This window comes from Oreochromis aureus, linkage group 7 (genome assembly GCF_013358895.1).
Source record: "Oreochromis aureus strain Israel breed Guangdong linkage group 7, ZZ_aureus, whole genome shotgun sequence".
In the NCBI taxonomy this organism is placed as follows: Eukaryota; Metazoa; Chordata; class Actinopteri; order Cichliformes; family Cichlidae; genus Oreochromis; species Oreochromis aureus.
Window position 1 is genome coordinate 51,710,062 of NC_052948.1, and position 20,300 is coordinate 51,730,361.

The 20,300-nt window shown below is 40.4% G+C and overlaps 3 protein-coding genes across 4 annotated transcripts in view; all 3 read left to right on the top strand.

Annotated features, from left to right (window-relative positions):
• The first annotated feature begins 117 nt into the window (after nucleotides 1–117).
• LOC116316087 (MOB kinase activator 1B) lies at nucleotides 118–9,056 on the top strand. Its single transcript, XM_031734579.2, has 6 exons — nucleotides 118–427; nucleotides 1,479–1,645; nucleotides 4,687–4,780; nucleotides 5,576–5,709; nucleotides 6,652–6,815; nucleotides 6,921–9,056. Exons 1-6 carry the CDS (start codon nucleotides 414–416, stop codon nucleotides 6,996–6,998), a joined length of 651 nt encoding a protein of 216 aa, XP_031590439.1. The 5' UTR covers nucleotides 118–413; the 3' UTR covers nucleotides 6,999–9,056.
• Nucleotides 9,057–11,092: 2,036 nt separating this feature from the next.
• Nucleotides 11,093–16,766, top strand: dck (deoxycytidine kinase). Its single transcript, XM_031734581.2, has 7 exons — nucleotides 11,093–11,315; nucleotides 11,603–11,718; nucleotides 13,451–13,644; nucleotides 13,948–14,095; nucleotides 14,254–14,369; nucleotides 14,703–14,802; nucleotides 16,093–16,766. The coding sequence occupies exons 1-7, from the start codon at nucleotides 11,225–11,227 to the stop codon at nucleotides 16,117–16,119; spliced, it is 792 nt and encodes a 263-aa protein (XP_031590441.1). The 5' UTR covers nucleotides 11,093–11,224; the 3' UTR covers nucleotides 16,120–16,766.
• A 132-nt stretch (nucleotides 16,767–16,898) lies between these two features.
• Nucleotides 16,899–20,300, top strand: part of LOC116316088 (electrogenic sodium bicarbonate cotransporter 1-like) — a 34,177-nt gene continuing 30,775 nt past the window's right edge. For both annotated transcript variants that reach the window (XM_039615044.1, XM_039615043.1), the window contains exon 1: nucleotides 16,899–17,255. In XM_039615044.1, the coding sequence (XP_039470978.1) occupies nucleotides 17,236–17,255 (20 nt within the window). In that variant the 5' untranslated portion in view covers nucleotides 16,899–17,235. The remainder of the gene's footprint in view (nucleotides 17,256–20,300) is intronic.

The following is a 20,300-nucleotide window of genomic DNA, read 5'->3' on the forward strand; positions in this document are numbered from 1 at the left end:
CGTAGCCAACATTTTTGCTTAAAATGTTCCTATTCGAAGGAAAGAACAGTAGTTCTAACCCATTTGCTACACTAGATGGCAGCACACGGTAGAGCTGCGTTTGCTCTGCTTTCAAGGTTAGATGAAGAAGTGTGTATTGCAGTCAGTACGCTGCTGCCTCCCAGCGTACAGCAGCTAGTGGATCGCTCTGTGTATAACATACATTTGTTTCCCCCCTTTTTAAATTAGTGGGTAGTTATTTCTGTTACATTAATATTTATTTCGGATGTTTAACAAGGACCGCACAACTAAGCCAGAGAAGAACCGAGGAAGTGTGAAGCTTTAGAGTTTTTGGCAATCCTTTTGGGCTGCCTTTACTCTGCTTTTATTATCTGTTTGCCAAGAAGGGAATTTTTTCGGCGACCTGAGGAAACATGAGCTTTCTTTTGTGAGTTACAACCGTTCGATACACGCGTATTTTGTCTTGCCATTTAGCTTCGTGTTTGGAAAATGCCAGCTTTGCTGCAACAGCTAGAAAGTTAGCTAGCCGTAGCGTTTCAAGGGCTTAGACTACTTCCTGGATGTACCTCGGACTGCTCTGTGTAATTCGCATTGCTTTCATTTTAAAAACTGTCATCAATACTAATCGCATATTCATCAGTACTTTAAGGCTAGTGGTTACAGTTGACCAAATGAGAAATTTCACCTGCTTAGAACAGATCCATTGACAAATTGCCTCAACAGAGATGGAGGGTTTTGATTGTGGCTTGGATATTTGCTGGTATAAACACTTGGATGCCATTGGCTAATCTAACACAGCCCTGCTACCGCTAAACGCAGCTGTTTCATCAAAGTAACACCACAATATGACGTCGATATTAGCCAGCGATTAAAATAATGTTTGTTTCAGTTAAGCTGAGAAACATCAGACACACCTACTGTGACAGTTTGTAGTTAGATTGAAGAAGATGAGGTCTAGATTTATTACTGTTGTTATTGTCATATTTCTTTTTGTGTACTTGATATATATGGGTAGGCTAGAAGGAAGTAGTTGATGAAGAACAACAATATACTGATAATAGCAGATACTTATTTTGAATTACAGAAACACTATAGAAATGCTACAGGATATTTTGCATCTGATCTCGCCATTAACGGATGCTCCAATTAAACATTTATTTTGTGTGTCCAACCCACCATACTGTGAGAACTCACAAATTCTTGTTTAATGGGGCAGTGAGATCAGCTGAATACAGTACCTCTACAAATAGCCTCATTATACAGAGAGAGGCCACACTGTTCACGCACACCCACTTACATTCTGCTAAACCCAAACCAAACTTGAGCTCCCTTTGACATCTCTTTAAGAAAGTCATAACTTTTTGTTTTAAAAGTCACCTCACATTAGTGTTTGGTGACCTCATGATTTCTCATCATATCTTTCTGTCTTTTGATTTATTCTACTTTTTGTCTTCCTGTTTTATGTGTGACTCACACAGTGGAAATCGTTCATCCAAAACATTCAAGCCCAAGAAGAACATCCCGGAGGGTTCTCATCAGTATGAGCTGCTGAAACATGCAGAGGCTACTCTGGGGAGTGGAAACCTGCGCATGGCAGTCATGTTGCCTGAGGGTGAAGACTTAAATGAGTGGGTCGCAGTCAACAGTAAGCACTGAGTTTTATTTATTTTTCTTCTCTCTTGATACACGCTTTTATTTTAGGTTTAGATTCCTGGCAAAAGGGGCTCGGCACACTTTAAAATTTGTTTTTATATCTCTAAGTCTTGTTTCTGACACTTAATTAGTCCAAATCGTGAGTTGGTTGAGAGCGAACTATCAGGCTGTCTTGGCATTGCTTCCAAAGGCCATGTGCATTCATGCCAGAGCAGCTACCATGAATGTTAAATAGACTTTATTGTCTGCGCTGTGAGCGCCTTGTTTACTTTCCTCTAAAAGGAAACAAATGGTCAGTGGATGCTTAATTCCTCATGCGTCAAAAAGCCTTCAGGGTTGGAGACGATCACTAGCCCAGCCTTTTAACGCGTGATTGTCTGTCAGACGCTTTGTTAACAAAACATTTTTGGGCGTGCTCAATTTCTAGCTTTGTTAACTGCGTCTAAGAATTGCCACCGCTGCTGCACTCGTCTGATATTTGTGTTCTCCAGATTCACAGAGGTTAGAAGCAAGGTTGGCTAGTATTGCACAAGCTGTTACAACTTGCACAATGAAGGGAAGTCAGAATAAAAGTGCTGTGAGCAATCACTTCTCCCACCACCAAGTACAAATGACTTTTCACATGATCTGTGTTCACGAGAAGCAGTCCACTTCATGTTTTTAAGATTGTTTTGCTTGTACTGGATTGCAACACAGTCCTGTGACAGCTGTTCTACCCCAGATGGATGAATGGATGGATAGTGACAGTAGAGGGAGAAGTTACGGGCATGCAGCAAAGGTCTCCAGGTACAATTGAACTTGGGGTAGTAATCTGACAGGCATCTTAACCAATTGTCTAGCTGGATACCCATCAGTACACTCTCTTCTCCAGTGACCTCACTTAGAAATGGATTTTTAGGATCCTTTTGAGACCTTTTCCAAGCATAAGCGGAACAGTGAGTAACAACAACGTGGACAGAAAAGCGCTAATGTTGGTCAAACGTTTGCAACAGCAACTCTTAACATTAGCCCTAAAAGTGGAACCACACATGGAGAAATGAGTTGACAGTGAAGTTGTCTTTATTGAGTCTTCAAGTGGGATGAGGAAATGCAATGGAGTTTTGCCTCACCCAAGCATTACATTGAAATCTTTGCTAGGATTTCCCCCTCAAATTGCTGTAGGGTATGCGTGACACAATGAAGCAATGCAGAGCGAAAATAAAGAGGGTGAAACAGGATTACTGGAAAATAAAGGACCACAGGAAGAGATTTTTTTTTTTTTTTTATCACTGACTGTTACATTATTTTAGGGTTCTTATTAGCTTTATGAATGAAAAAAGAAAAAGGGTTTGTAAGGTTCATCAGTTAGAGCTTAGCATCAGGTATTCCCCAGACTGTTTGGATTTTGGCTTCTGAATTTCCAGTCTGTTTTCTATCATTAAGATAATTCTGCTTTCTCTCACTGGAATATTCATTTCTAGACTGTAATCACATCAGTATGTTTGGTGGCATAATCAGGAATTTGATCTTTTGTCTTTGTTTAACAGCATATACAAAAATATTCTATCAACTATGATTGGACAGATTCTTGTTTTTAAAGGGATCTCAAAGTGAACCTGACAAACCACATGCCATGACAACTGGACAGTATGTTTGTTTTGTTTAGTTTTGTTTTTCAATGAGATTTTTAAGTTACACTCTCAACTCAAATGCTGCCAGTGCTTAAAATGGATCTCCCCAACTGATGGAAAGCCAAAGTTGGCTGTATGCCCCTGGGAATGAGTGGTAGCACAGTTTGTGCCAGATAACTGGACTGTGCACTGGTCTACAGTTTGGCCTGGGCGGTGAAATAGGGACAGGCACAGTGCTGTGGGGTAATCTGATGCCAGCAATTGGTGCTGGCAAACACTACAGTTGGTGTCATATAGCAACACTTTTTCATCCCCAGGGCCAGAAACTGCCTTTCTGTTAGATAATATTGTCCTTGCAGAATTAGAAATGTCCTCAAGTAACCCTTTTCACTGACGCGCTATTGGTGCCCAATTTATAACTATTCCCGCAAATTTTTCCACCCAAAAAATATTATTAATACTAATAGTACCATCACCTAAAGGCTGGAAACATTGTGGGAACAGAAGAATATAGTGTTAAAAGTAATGAAAGGGGGGAGTAGTAGAAACATTGCTGAAAGAGGTTGTGAAAGTGTCCTTTGGTATTTGCAACGCAAGAGGATTCGACCTGCCTCATTTCTGTCTGCCGTTTATTTGCTTTCTGGCTCTTTGAAACGTCGTGGCAAAATGTCGAGGAAAAGCAAAGTTTTTTAAATGGACTAACAATGAGGTGGACTTGTTGCTGCGAGTAACACTAAAGTACAAAGTTGCAAAAGCGAGTGAGAATGAAAGAATTTGAAGAAAAGCTATCTGGAGCATGTACAAACTGATATTAATCAAAACAACTGCTGTATAATGCCCTCCGCTATCTTAGTTTAATTGGTCACATAACTGCATCACATGACTAAAATGTGTCATCGTTTTCGAAAAGGCTCTGGGTTTGTTGTCCACACTGCGGCGCTAAAACAGCATTTTCAAATGTATCCGCTTTGGAGAGCGTTTTCAAAACGCTGCATTTTCCTTGACCGCAAATGCCGTCTCAGTGTGGATGGAAGGCCAAAATGGAGAGAAAAAGATGCGTTTTCAAACAAAAACGTATGAGTGTGGACATGGCCTGTGTCTTAACACCAAGGTAGTCCCCACACTGTTTGACCATGGTTTGGGTCCAAGTGGGGGGTTTGTGTTTTGCTCTGTTTTCAGTCTTTTGCCTCCAACTGTTACATGCTGGTTAAGTTTAGACACTGAAAATTATATTTAGGGGTATCAAGTGTGTTTAGTGTGGACAAGTGAGTGGTTGGTTCACTATTACCATAACTACATAACTACAGAGCAGAGGTGAAATGAAGCCTTCTGCAAATCACTAAGGAGTGTGTGATGCACCAGGAATGAAAACAAGCTGCATAAACACCATTTTAATATTTTTCTTTTTTTCGCATTTTTCCAGCTGTGGATTTCTTCAACCAGATCAACATGCTGTATGGCACCATCACAGATTTTTGCACTGAGGAAAGCTGTCCAGTAATGTCTGCTGGTCCTAAGTAAGTGATTAAAACTCATAAAACTAGCCCACTGGCTATTCTCCAGTCTTTGTTGTATGATGAGACTGAGCAGGGTCAGGATTTGGAAAATGGACTTGTCTTCATAATTGTAAACACCCTGTGATGTAGATCTTTTTGTTTTGGCCTCCTGCTGTCTCACTGTGTAGATTTGCAGCAGATGTCTTTTATGTGCTGATAAAAAGTTAGATTTACTTCTACAAAGGAAAAAACGCCTATTAGAAAATGTTTGGTTACTAGCATGAGCCCTTACTCATACCAGGACGACTTGTATATTATCTGCTTATTGAGAAATACCACTTTGTTTTACAATTGATTACATCAGTGTTGAATAAGCCCAGATGGAGACCATAACAGGGTTTTTCCTTGCTCAGAATGGGCCTCCTGCTTGGGAATACTCTCACAAGAGCATGATTAGTGCTTGTAGTTACTGATCCACATACAGCCCAGTTTGATCTCAGCTGGGCTGGACTAATAAAACAATCACACAATAACAGACCTTTCATTTAATATACAGAAGTTTACCTTTAAAGATCCACCTATTAACAAACAAAACACATGATTATGTGTTCATCAGATGCTATGCAAAAGCACAAAGCCTTCACATAAATCATTTTTCTCCTATTTCTGAGAATTTGAAAAACATGAATATTCATTATGCTCAATTAAGCTTTTGTTATAACACTCGGGATTTTCTTCCTTCTCTTTTGAGTGAGCCAAAAATTCCTCTTGGTATAAATCTGCTCAAAGTGTGTTTTTCATCTTTATTTCCTGTAGGTATGAGTACCACTGGGCTGATGGAACCAACATCAAGAAGCCCATCAAATGCTCTGCTCCCAAGTATATTGATTACCTCATGACCTGGGTGCAAGACCAGCTGGATGATGAGACGCTTTTCCCTTCAAAGATTGGTATGATTCACTCTGTCGTTTCTACCAGCCTTTACCTCCAAAGAAAAGTTATCTTTTAATGCACATGCTGTACATCAAACAATTAGGTGTGTGGAGATCCAGAATGCGTACACAGCCATTTTTATTACCAGAGAAATCCATCTCCCATGCAAAATGTATGTAACAGAAATGATGAACTTAGCAGAAATGTAAACTTTTGCAAATTTTCCTAATTTAAATGTAGCGGTGCATTTGTCTTATCAATTTCATATAATAACCTAACACATTAAGAGATCATTGTACAGGATTGTTAAGTAGTAGCATTTGCATACTTACGCAGTTATCAGCCTCATAACTAGTTGTGGCGTGTGCAGTCTAAGGTGGAGTTTTATTGCTATTGAATGGCAGCCAGCAGCCAGTCTGATAGACCCAGTACATGTCAGTAGAAGTGGTGAATGTGCTGCCCTGGAGGTACACAATTCACTCCATTGCCCATGATCTGTTGTTCACTTGGGCAGATTCAACCTCAAAGCCTGCCAACATCTTCAAGGTTCTTGGGAGGTGTGTGTTGTGATGAAGAACCCATTGCACACTTGTTAAAATCAATTCAAGGCTCAGTAAGCGTGCATTCAGTTGTTCAGCATCTGAAGCTTTAATTTACTCGTGCTGGTGTCTTCATCCAGATGTTGACTTGTACGGTAGGCGGCTCTCTGTAGAAGCCTCTGTGATCCGCAGCAGTTTAGTTTAGTGTTGAAACTAGCAAACTTTCTGTACTGCAGATAAATACTGTGAACGTGAGGTGTTGCTGTGTTGCTTTCATGACTGCTTGAGCTTCCCCGAGATCATGCTGTGGCCTGCCTGTGTAGACTGGATCATTTTCACAGGCAGACTATAATGTAGCTGCACGTCGAGCTGTCTGGTGTGTTTTCTAACCAGCTTCCTTCTCTTTCTTTTGTTCCCAAGGCGTGCCCTTTAAGCGTAATTTTATGTCTGTGGCAAAGACCATTCTGAAGCGTCTGTTCAGGGTCTACGCCCACATCTACCACCAGCACTTTGACTCCGTCATGCAGCTGCAAGAGGAGGCCCACCTCAACACGTCGTTCAAACACTTCATCTTCTTTGTTCAGGTAAAGAATCCCTGACATCTGACTAATATGGCATGTTGCTAACAGGGGCTGTAACGTGTTGAGTCATGGGGTAATGTTTCTCTTTTTTTCTTTTGTCTTTAACAGGAGTTCAACCTCATTGACAGGAAAGAGCTGGTCCCACTACAGGAGCTGATTGAAAAACTGACAACCAAGGATAGATAAACAGCCATGTAATCCTTATTTTATTGTTCTTCTAGTTTTTGCACAGATACCCACCCACCCCCACCCTGGCTATATGTATGCAGTATGTACTATTTCCATTTGGGGAAATGTTTTTAATAAGGCCAGGAAGAAGGAAGGGTGTTGTTAGGTTAAAGGCACCAGGACTAATGCTATCAGGGATTAAGTTAATTGAGCAAACCACAGATTAACATTAGCTGTATGAAAAAAAACACAAAAAAACCCTTATATTCTATCATGGCTTACTTTAGGATAAGATAGATATATGTTTATTAATTTTCTACCTGACTGCAAAGATGTTTTGTTTTCGTCCCACTTAATTTTAAGGGAACATACTATTAGGTTCCAGCTCCATCACAGACGAGAGTAGTGTTTAAGCAGAGATGCAGTATCATAGGGTGGTGTGATAAATAACTGGATATTCTTGGTTTATTTTAACATAGAAGGATCTTGGTTTGCTACTGTCCACATCTGTAATATCGTAACATCAGTCACAAAAGAATCCTAAGTGCCTAGCATGGCTCATAATTGCCCTAGTATATCAAAGGCCATATACCACTGATGTGATTGATTCATTCAATTTTCCTCACCACATCCCTTTTGAGTTTATGTGCTTCTAAAGCCCCTCCCCCTTATTTTTTTCCTATTTGTCCTGTAACTTGGCTCAGAATTATTTCTTTATTTCTTTTGGTCCTCGACGACTTTATTTAGTTAGAAAGTCTCCTGCCCAAGTTTTGTAATGTGCAGACTATGATAAATGAATGTGTTGAAGGACATAGAAGTGAAGCTAGAATATTGTTATGCTGTAGCAGGGATTAAGAAATTACGAATCTTGTAGCATGGTCTAGTAACATGTCCCTGTGTACTAGTTTTTCCCCCTTCAAAAACTTTGAAATAGTAACAGGTTTTAGAAGAATTTCGAAGGAATGGAAAACCTGAAATTGTAGGGAAATAGATGTAGAAATCTGTGTTTAGACTCCACTGTTTGAGACATGCTAGCTTTATGAATTGGATACAGCAGAATCCCTTGTTAGCACACTAGCCGTCAAGCACTTTGAACAGTGTTTCTGACCTCTATCGTTTGAATGTTTTCTTCTTCCTTGCCCGACATCCCCCACCCCCACATGGATTGGCTGTGCTTTGGGAGAAGCTGTACCATGTAACTGACCATAGTTTATTTCATTTAACTCCCTCTTAAATCAGCTGAAAGGCACAAGTGAGACTTCTTATTGCTTTCTTTCTGGACTGGTTTGTTGTTGTGGTGATTCAACGAGGAGATTCATGTACCTTTCTCCAATCACAAAGTGTAGTTTTTGACTATGCAATAATTGACACGACACTAAAAGGGGATGCCAGTTGGCTCATTCATACTTTATATCCAATATTGAGATTTCTTTATAGTGCTTCTGTTTGGGTGAAGGATGCATACAGAAGTGCTTCTCTGTCAGGTTCAGTTTAAAAAAACGGTGACATGAATATTTTATATCTGAAATTTGTCAGAGGTATAACACTTATAATGGCACACGTGTAAATACTGAGAGTTAGACACGTCTTGGAAGTTTCAGCAAGCACGGAGTGGTAGTTTTTGGTTAAACGAGTGCATTTATACCTTTTAGAGGCTGCTTCCTTCTCCCTTTCTTTGGATATTAAAATCTTGTTTGTTTTGATTGTTCGATATCTTCTCATTTCCAACTTACTTAGCTTATTATGATGAATGTTACTGCTCACCAGATATCTGAAAATGTAATAGAATATCGGTCATCCTGCAAGCATCTCATCCTTATGAAATGCCCGTAACATAGCCTGTTGCCTACAGTTTTTCCTCTTCGACTGAAGTAATTGGTGAATTGTCTGTAAATAAAGGCTTGGTAGGGGTTTTCAATGCTACTGAATTGATTTATGCTGTTTATAAGGCAAATAAAGGTGGGCTTGACTCTTTGAAAAACTTGTATGTTCATTATGTACTGTGAGCTCAGCGCTACTGGTGATCAGAGTAAAGCATTTAATAAAGTACTGTACTCAAGTACAGTTGTAACTTTTTCTTTTTTTCACTGCTTTATGCTGCTGTTCCAGGGTGTGTGTATATATACATATACATGTTTTTTTCCATCCACATTTGTATTTGACCGCCATCTTGAGTTGCATTAGGGTAAAATCGACTTTAAAACCTCCCCCAGCTAGGATCAACATGAGACTTTCCTGGTTGGGTATTTTGAGTTTTCTGAAATTTGTATATCACAATGCTTTTCACTCATGGCATTGTGATTTTTGTGCAATAGCAATAACAGTATTACAGTAAAATGTACTGCAATTTATCATCTCCTTTGTCAATATCTGTTTTATCCAATAAGACACATTTTACTCTTTATCAAGGTGCCCAGGTCTTGTGGCTGTTTTTCAGCACAGGACCTGAAAAAGTATTCTGGAGTCAAATGTGAGGCTGTGCAGCCAGACAGTGATCCCAAACTCAGCAGTACAATCATTGAAACAGGAAACAATCAACGTGCTGCAATGGCCCAGTCAAAGTCCAGACATCAACCTGACTGCAATCCTGTGAAGGGGCGTTAAGAGAACTGTGAATAAATGTCCACAAATCTCGCTTAACTGAAGCAAGGTCGTAAAGAAGAGTGGGCCAAAATTCCTCCACAACATGAGCGAATGAAAAAGTCATAAAGAAAAAGATTGCTTCAAGTTATAGCTGCTAATAGTGGTTATACAAGCTATTCAATCAAGGTGTGTAACATGGAATAAATGCACGTAAAATATAGTACAATGCATACCTAATGTTTATTTTGGACAATGTTCTCAATGAAACAAGAAATCTAATAAAACTTAAATAACCCCAAGTCTCTAAATTGACCTGCACAGCTCACATTAATGCTGTGTGATGCTGCAAATTTTGTTATCAATCTCATGCAAAGTACATACAGGGACAGTCTAGCCGATATACCAGTACAGATACTTCTAAACTATAAAGGCAGTTTATGTAGGGGAGAGCAATGTGTCATGATGCATAAAATAGATGTGGCAATCAACACTAAAGGGTTCAGACAGTTTTCATAGTGTGTTTGATGGGTTTTTTTCCACTACCAAAACATTTTTTTTAATTCAATACAGTTCAGTGGGCTAAATATTGAACTTAGAGCACAGAAACAAAGCATCACTCTGATACCAATACCAGGTTTGTTATCGATACTATTGGTATTTGGAGAGCTGCTGAATGACTTATTCATGGACTCTGGTTCCACCCACTTTAATGCAGTTCAGAGAGATTTTTGAACCTTCTACTTAACAACATGCAGGTAGTTTTTACATTAAACAGATTTTACATATAAAATACAATGAAATTAGATATTTGAAAATATTATTGGACTACATTAATTTAGATATCAGCATAAGAATAGTTGCACAGCTTACCAGTTACTACATTGAACTCGTGTTTACACATTCATACGTGATTACAATTTACGTGAAAAGGGAAAGACCGTCTCTGAATCGAGGAGGGGGCCTAAGGGTACATCTTTCGCCATCTTACAATGCTGTGATTGCAGCCATTCCCCAACACTCTGTGAATGGTACTCATGGCCATTGATCAGTGTTCTTTGATCAGTGGGTTTTGGTCAGATGTTTGATCAACAATCACTGCAGTGATTGTTGATCAATCACTGCAGTGATTGTTGATCAATGGTCATGGGAATTTGCATAATTATGATTAAGGAACTGACCTCACAGCCCATTGTTCCTTCAGTGGGCTGGTTTCAGTCATTATGCAAATGTACTGTTTATAAGGTTTGGGGAAACCTGCAGTCAGCTGAGACTGAAGAAGTCACTTGGATGAGTGACGAAACGTTTCTCCCACCAAACGCTACGTCCAGATGAACAGATTCAACTTTTGGAGATTTACTTTCCTGGATGATTGAGAATGCATCAAGACATGATACAATAATTCAAAGCTCAAAGGACTTTACTTTGGGGAAATGAGCGTAATGCTAATTTATCTGTCTGTTTTAGTGGGAATTACATTTTTTCTTTTCTTTTTAAATAACGTAAACAACAGCTGCTTCCGGGGCGGATACACAGCTGTGCTAACTTCCGCTTCCTAACATTGAGCGCGCAATCTAAACCAACAAGCTGACATCCCAGCAGCTGCTGCAACATCCTAAGGAATATTTTATTCATTTTAAAAATATTTATTAATTTTTGCGAAGATGTCTTTTACTCCAAAAAGGCCATGCCCAGACCCAATGAACGACTCGATGGAGAAAAGAATAAAGCGGATTTCTATCGAGGGGAACATCGGTGAGTACTGCAGCTTATTGCAAAAGTCACATTTAAAAAACAAACAAACAAAAAGTTCATTTTAAAAGTTTAATGTCCGCAGATGGATGTCAGGTACTGCTCGGGGTACCTGTGTGTAACAGTATACAGCTTCAGACGATGTACTACTTTTGCCGCCAATTTGCTACTAGAGTATTCTTCTTCTAAGAAAATATTAGACGATATTGCACCTGTGTGACGCGTAGCCAGGTCGATACAATACGCTATATGGCACGAGTTAACTTTAATTTGTGCTTCTTTGTGTTCAGCGGCAGGCAAATCTACCTTTGTGCGCCTCTTGGAGCAGGAGAGCGCGGACTGGGAGGTGGTACCAGAGCCGATCGCCAGGTGGTGCAATGTTCAAACAACTGGCAGCGACTTTGAGGTATTAAAATAAAATACGATTCTACATTAGAGTCGTTTAAAAAAAATGCATTTCTGAGGTTTACATAAAATCTGCTTTGTTGTCAGTTTATGGCAAATTTGTGAGTAATTTAATAACCAGCATATTATCGTGCATGTGTGCATTCAGGAAGACGTATTAACTGGGGAGACTCCCCATCTGTATTTAGAGTGCAGCTGCTGTCTACTCTTATACAGTGTCTGCATGGCCACACACCCAGAGGGACAGATGGTCCCACTGGGGGCGCATGAATGTATCATCATCAGGCCAAACATCTGACCTCCCACACAACTGGAGCCCTGTAGCCTCACCTTCAGCCTAATATTAATTGTCTCTACTCTACATGCCATAAGGATCCCCCACCCTACCCCCAGCTACCAGGCAGTGAGAAGGATATTCAGATACTTGAGCATTCTTCTACATATCAACCAAAGATGCTTAAACAAGTAACGTAATGGAATGAAAAGCAGACTGGTGTGTTGCATTTGCACTGTTGTTATATTATTAATGACTGGATACAAGTTACCAGTCATCCATATTAAGTTAGGCAGATTATTCATTGTGACCAGTTTTCATTCAGGCCAGCAGAGGTGGGAGTCATCAGACAACACAAGATACGATATTATCACATGATATTATTGCAGTTTTTTAAATTTTTATTTTGATTGTATTGCAGTAACATATACTGCAGTTTATCACCTTTCAGAAGTGATGTCCTCAAAGATAAAATTGTTAGTATCTGTCTTGTCCAATACTTTCACTTTGTGCTGCAACACCAGATTGTCGAGTATACCAACACTGTCAGTAAAACCTGCCAGAAATGTTGGCATAAAATGGACAGGCTAGGGTCATGGTTGCAATTACATGCAAACTGTTTCTGATCATTCAACAATTAACTGTGGAAATTGTTGAAAGCCACACATCTGTTGCTGTCTGCGTAGACAGGAAGTCACATTTAACTTTTAGATTTGCGGAAAGTTTGCTTCCTATCAGGCAACTGGTGCAGTCGCCCTGCAGTCAATCAAAATTAGTTGTGAGTGTGCAACACCCTCAAGCTCAGGGAGACCATTTAGTCACCACTAGGTGCAATTTGTTGCAGAATGTGGAAAAAATTCAACACATGCTGTCCTGTTTTCATTTATTTACACTCCTAGTGCCCAGTTAAAAGAAGTTAAACATTTCAAATAAAAAAATATCATATCAGCTCACGTATACACTTTTTGTTGCTAACCCAATAAATAATGCAAAATGGTGTCGGCACGCTGTAAAATGATAGTATGGAGGCATTATTAGAATGCACTGCTTCAGCTGAACCATTCAACGATCCTCAACAAGTCTCCACTACTGCCACAACTTTTAAAGGCAGTGGTCAAGCACCCTCTGCCAGTCATTGGACAAAGTATTTTTGGAGAGCAATATTGGTGACAAACCCATCAAATTTAGAAAAATGGGTTATTTTGACTAAATGTGGGCTGAGATATTTATGGAAAATCCAGCTTTGTTCAGCAAAAGACAAAGCTTAAATGATTTACAGTACATGGTTAAATAATAGTAACTATCACTTGTATATGACACACGAAACTGTATGAATTAAGATGCTTCGGATTGTCTTAAAGAACCTGAGTTCAATGCGTAAAGTTGTATTCTGATATTTGCGAGATCTAAGAAGTCGTAAAGGTGGGTAAAATTAAACAATGGGATTTTTATGTTCTAGGAGCTGACCACATCTCAGAGAAGCGGAGGGAACGTCCTGCAGATGATGTACGAGAAGCCAGGGCGGTGGGCTTATACTTTCCAGAGCTACGCCTGTATCAGCCGGGTGCGTGCCCAGATCAGATCAGCCAACGGGAAGCTCAGGGAGGCTGAGAATCCTGTGCAATTCTTTGAGCGGTCCATCTACAGTGACAGGTATCCGACCTACTGAAGAATGTACACTTGATAAAAAACATTTTTATCATTAGAAAAAATAATGGTGCTGAACTGTGCAAAAGTGTTAAAATGACTACCCAGATTTTTTTTTTTTTTTTCGCTGTGAGCACGGTGTAGGAATTTTTACCAGGCTTTAGAAACCTTTGTAAGAATTCACTTCTTTCCCACCACAGGAACCAGCCTCTGATTTATTTAACCCCTCAAAAAATGACATTTTAAAACAGTCTGTGGTAAATAAAGCAGAATTATTCATCCTTTCTTTTTGGATTCATCATATCTTAGGTACATCTTTGCAGCCAACCTATATGAGAGTGAATGCCTGAATGAGACCGAATGGTCCGTCTACCAGGACTGGCATGGGTGGCTGCACAACCAGTTTGGCAAGCACATCGAGCTGGATGGCATTATCTACCTCAGAGCCTCGCCAGAGGTAACCTCCTTCTTTGTACTGCACACGTTTATACCTAAATGAAACTGTCATTTAATAGAAAGTTTTGCAATTTTCATCATTCATGATTTAAAAAATAATAATAAATAAAGCTCACACCAAGCAAAAAGTTCACAGTGTTCTTCTTCGTCGGTGTACAGAGGTGTTTAGAGCGGTTACACCTGAGAGGGAGAGAGGAAGAGCAAGACATCCCTCTGGAGTACTTGGAGAAACTTCACTTCAAGCACGAGAGCTGGCTGCAGCACAAGAGCCTGACGTAAGCAGAGTGTACAGTTGGAAACTGTGTTCATTTATATGAGGAAAACAGATGTACTTGCATGATAGGAGAGGCTTTGAATAAGCATTGGAAACCCCCTAATCCCCCATTCATGCAACAGCTTGAGGGGGGGAAGCGAGGGTTCAAACAGCGATACATGTGATCTTCATCTGCGTCATTGTCTTTGTGTGATGGGCTGTTTCTTTGCTCCATCATGTGTACATTTCTTTACAAAGTTTAATGTCTTCATTTCATTAAAAACTGTATGCAGTTTCCCACAGTGGGAAACTATAACATCTCTAACTGCATGTGCTATATCATGTCTTCCCACAGTATGGAGTTTGAGTATCTCAATGACGTGCCGGTCATGACGCTTGACGTGAATGAAGATTTTAAGGGCGATAAAATCAAATGTGCTGACATGATCGAGAAGGTTGGTACTGTTTAAGCCTGCGTAAAGATCAGAAATGATCAAGTAATGCTTTCATGCTGGTTTCGCTTTGAGTGGAGCTTTAGGAGAGCCAGAAATACTGTTTGCTTTAAGGGGAACGTTTGCCCCTAAATCAAATTTTCATATCCTCTGGCCTGTAGTGCTGTTTATCCTCTTAGATTGTTCTGCATTTATCAGCTGGAAAGATGTCTGCCTTCTCTTTAGTATTATGGAATTAAAAGGCGCTCTTCTTTTGATCCTAAAAGTGGCAAAGGCATACATCTGATGCACTTGGCAGCACCGCACAGTGTCTGCACCAGTCTGTAAAACATGGTGTAGGCTCTGTTGTGGTTTGGGCTGTATTTCAGCCAGTAATCTTATCAGAATTAATGGAATCATGTATGTAGAAAAATACAGTTAAATCTTGATCCATCGGTCCATACTGTGTGGAAAGCGCTTGATTGGCTTCATTTTTCAGCATAATAATGATCCCAAACACACTGCCAATGCAGTAAAAGCATATCTTGATAGAGAAACACACAATGGAACACTATCAGTCATGGATTGACCTCCCCAGAGCCCAGACCTCAATGTTACTGAGGCATCAACTTGACCGAGAACAGAATAAAAGGCATAAATATCCAAAGAAGAGCTTTGAGTGTCCTTAAAGAGGCTGGGAGAACTATTCCTGACGACTAAAATAAATTACATGAAAGCCTAAAAAAGTTCAGGCTGTGCTAAAGAATAAAGGTGGCTATATCAAATATTGAATTCCAGGCTCGTTAGCATTGTACAGATTAAATTTTTGCCGTTACATTTTGTATTTCCATGTATGTTTTTGCACATTTCAATAAATTGCTGCGCCTATGCCTCATTTTCCTGGCAAAATGGAAAGAATCGTCGAGTGGCTCAACACGTTTAGCAGCACTGTGTCAACAGACACTACTGTAAAAAGAAAACTGTTATAAAGGAAGCCACTTTGGGCAAAATGCTGCATGAGACTGAGTTTCTTGTGCTTCAGGGCTCAGTGATGCAATAAAATGTACTTGAGCACTGGCACTTTTACTCTCGTAAACACACTGCGCTTGTTCATGTATCAGTTTCATGTTGATGCTATCAGCTGTGGTTAACTCAAGCACTTATTTTCATATTAGGCACAAATAAAACCCTGTTTCACACACAACTTGGTGCTGTTACATAAACCCAGCTGTTATGGGGGGATCCAAAGTAATGATCTGTGCCTTTGTTGGTTTAGATTTTTATGCTAATTTTTTTATTTTTATTTTTTTTTAGGTCAAAGAGTTCTTGAGCACGCTATGAACACCGCCACAAAGAAAAGAGTGAAGACTGAATGGAGTATGGCTTTTAAAGCATAGACAATGACAATTACTTGTCTGTTCAATAACTGAAAAGGTATTGGGGGGGGGGTTGGTTGTTTTGGGGGTTTTTTTTTTTTTTTTAAGTGTTGTGTATTTATCAGCATTAATGTGCGCAAATGAGATTGTAATGTATGTCCACTGATAACAATGACAGTAAACTTGTTATTTTTCGCCCACCAACTACAAAATCAAGTGTCACACGTGTTCTTTCTCGGCTCCAAATGTTTCTTGGCATTCTGTGCAACTCTTCCAGGAGATGTCGCCAGTCTCCATTAAAGCTGCCTGCCTATTTCTGACCGCTCAGCCTGCCTTTACTGATTTGACTAAAGCTATCTGACATTAGCTTCTTTCATTTTTCCTTTAATGCCTTTTTGAAAAAGCACAGAGTAGAAGAGATCACCCAGGTGGAAACATCTCATGACTTTTTTGTGTTTGTTTTTGCTCTTTTGGCAGTTCCAGGTCCAAAATAAATACCCATCCTCTGCAAGTGTTCAAATGAATTATTTAAGTGTAACTTTTGGAGTGCTGTCAGCAGGATTTGTTTACATATTTCCTGTTAAGCAATAAAAAACTGATTTTTCATGTTTCTGTCTGTGGTTAAAGTTGTTTTAGTGAAGTAATGTGAAGGCAATTTGTCAAGTTTAAGTGTTCTGCGCGCCTCCCAGCGCTAATGGTCTGACCTCCGCCCCCCTCATCCGTGGCGTCACGCAGGAGGAGGGATGGTACTTTAAATATGGGGAAAGACACGCTACACACAAAGACTCCCGTGGCACTTCCAAACAGGCGCTTTGGACAAGATGTTACCTTGGCCTTGCGTGTGGGTTTCCAGTTAGATATGTGGATTGTGCGTTACGCGTTAGGTTTGATTTGTAGGGTCGAAGAGATCATCCCAGCGAGATAGCCGAAGCTCACGTACTTTAGTTTTAGGCACTTTGGGAGCGCAGCAGCTTGATTAGGCAACCGTTCTCAAACACGCACGACTTTAACACGACTCGAAACTGACGAGGAGGACAGGTGGACGCCACGCCGATCAGCAGCGAAGGGGAAACTCGTCACCATGAGTTCCGACAAGAGCAAGTAAGTGTGATCGTCAAGTGTTAGCTGGCGAAACTAAAAGCTGGGCACATTTGAAGTTTGACTTCATAGCTTTCGGTCCTCGGGTTTTTTGGAGAGATTTGCTTTGCTATTTCCTGGCAAGTGTCGAGTCGGTGAACGAGGCGTCAGAATGTCGCTCACCAGCAAACAAAGTGGACACGTTCAAAGGATTGCGCCAGTGTGCGTAAAACTGGAATTTGTGTGGTTTCTGAGTTTAGTGGATCGCTGGTGCCATGCCATAGTAACGCCACGTGCAGGCTATTTATAAGAGTACTGATCTTTCTGAAACGCGTTCATTCATTCCAGCGACAACCTTGGATAGATAAGACACACAGCCGCACTGCTGTGGCTATGAACGGGCTAATCTATTTTCCAAGAAGCTGTCGCTATTAATTAGAGGGGAGGAGAGCGTGGAGAGTGTCGGAGATGTCTTCTGCATTGCATCTTTATGAATAAAGCCGTGCGTAACGCGTAGTGCGCGTAGAACGCACTATCCCCGTGGTAGACTGGTATGACAACCCACCCACCTCCCCCCTTCAAAAAATAAAAATAAAAAAATCCGCACTCAGCGTGGGCACAGTTGTGCCCTCATATGCAGGAGCACATCAGACTTCACAGTACTCTCAAACAGGGAAAATTCACTGAGTCTGCACTTTCCTTATAAGCATCTCATTGACGGTAACAAGTTATTTTAGATGGATGTTTTTGGTTTGAAAATGTAATTGCATCGGAATAGGCGAGGCACGGTTCTCCAGAGCGAGCGTGACGCCCTCTCCAAGTAACAACGAACAAAACCTGAAATGACCTATTGTGCCGTGCCGTGCCTTGTCAGCAGAAACTATAAAAGTGACAGCCGATTCCTCGTTCTTGTGTCTTTCCCGGAGACAGACGTCTGGTTTTGTAACAGGGAAACGTTTTCTCTATTCTTTTTGTTCTGTTTCACCTGCACCTGTGTGAGCGCCTGCTGAAACTTAAAATACTCTTTTGTGTTCTTCCCGTTGATGCTTTGACCAATGTGCCATTGAAGGAAATTCCAAAAGTTAAGGCAGAGCTGAAGGGCACTGAGCTAACTACTGTTTGGTTATTACACAAGTCAAATAACCTCTTTGATTGTACTGGTGATATGGCCATTTATTTGTTTACCCATTTCACTTCACATTCAGGCTCAGCAATAGTGCGGTAGTGGAAGTCGCAATAGCCCCACTTGATCGTTAATTGGGTAGAAAGTAGTGGCTATATCTGAGTAATATTAGGCTGAAAAGTATGTTGTGATAACAATACCAATATAATGGGTTTATTATTGCAACACTTTGATTAAATATATATAGGTATATGCTTCATATTATGGTCTGCTCTCAGCCTGCAAAACTGCCAAATGGGCAATAGTCAAGTAATATACCTAATGCTGATCACCTATATGTCTTCCTCTGTCCTTCAAGTAATGAATGAAGGGTGCAGAGGTTTACTGCGACCAGCCAAATCAACTGTTTTATGCTTACCTGTTAAACCTTCATGTGGGTATTACTGCCCAGAAAATCAGCTTTAGCGCGAGTATCACTTTAAGGCTTGAAACTCGCTGCTGTACAACTTTCCCCCCCCTTTTTTTTTCTTTTCTTTTTTTGCCCTGATGGTGCTGAGGGCATCTACCCTCATGGCCAACCTGGCTGGTGGGACTGGGTGCGTCATTCTGTAAAGAGATGGGGATGATCCCTGATCCCAAACAGCTGATCCCGGCTCCTCACGCACTGACAGGTTTATCCAGACGCCTGAGGTCACCGGGAACTGAAGCAGAATGGAAAGTTCAGCAATGAGAAATGGATGCAGCTGGTTGCTCAGAATTTCACCCAGATTATTATTCTTATTCTTACTATTATTATTATTATTATTATTATTATTATTATTATTATTATTATTATTATTATTATTGTTATTATTGATTAATCAAGTAGAGAGAGCCATAGAAGGAAATGGGGGGACAAGATCAAGTAGATTTCCTGTATTTGACTTAAGTGAGGAGACGTAGGATCCGATATTGGCCTGATTTTTAAACTCAGCGAGTCATTTTGACTTTTCTGAGTAATACCAAAAAGCAGATCTAAAGTTTATACTCTCTTTGAAGCCCTTGCAGTAATTTTTTTATTCCATTTGGCACTCAATTCAAAACAAGAATGATGCGCTCCCCTCCTGCATCCAGGATGTCTGTGAACCACCTGTGGCCTGTTTCTCATGGTTAGTCGAGCCCTGTCTGAGGCTGCAGTGTGCAGTGATTAACACGGCTCTGTGAACTTGCCTTAGCCAGCAGTAAAACCTGAAACATGAGCTTTCTTTGCTCTTCTGTGTGCTCACCGGTTTCCCTGATGGCCCTCTCTCTGTGCTACATGAGCTGCCTTCATGCATACCGCTGCATCACCAGCACTTTGGTACCTGCTGCAGAAGTAAATTCTTAGAGAGATCCTGAATCGTAGCTCCTGTCTGTACAGCCATTGTGCAAGAATGAATTAAAAGGGCCAGTCTCATGTTTTTATAGTGTGTCTCTTCTGATTGTTCTTAATGTCTGCTTAGGTACAAGGTACAAAGAATACAGCATGGTAGAACTCAGCTCGTGCTGTTTTCTGTACGCTCTGTCCTGGGGTGGAAGAAGATGAGTACAAGCAGAAAGGAACACTCAAAGCAATCAGAGGCTTAATGATAGTGTTGACTCTATGTGCACAGTGCAGTGTGGAGACTTATCCTTGGTCACTTTTATTTCTTTTTTTTTTTTCATATTGAGAAAAGAAAGAGCAACAAAAAGAAGGTATAGAGGTTAAGGATTGCATATAAACTTGGCGCTAAACCCAACCACTCCTCGACACCCATTTGATCTGGGAGCTGGTTGCATCTGTTATCATCAGTGTTGTGTTCCTAGCGTTCTTAGGGCCAGAGATCATATCCACTAGGGAGATCCAGATGAGCTCGGAGTGCAATCAAAGGAACACGTTGTATCCTTCCTGACTTTGTTTATTTAGCGGTTTTGCGCACTGCTCCCAT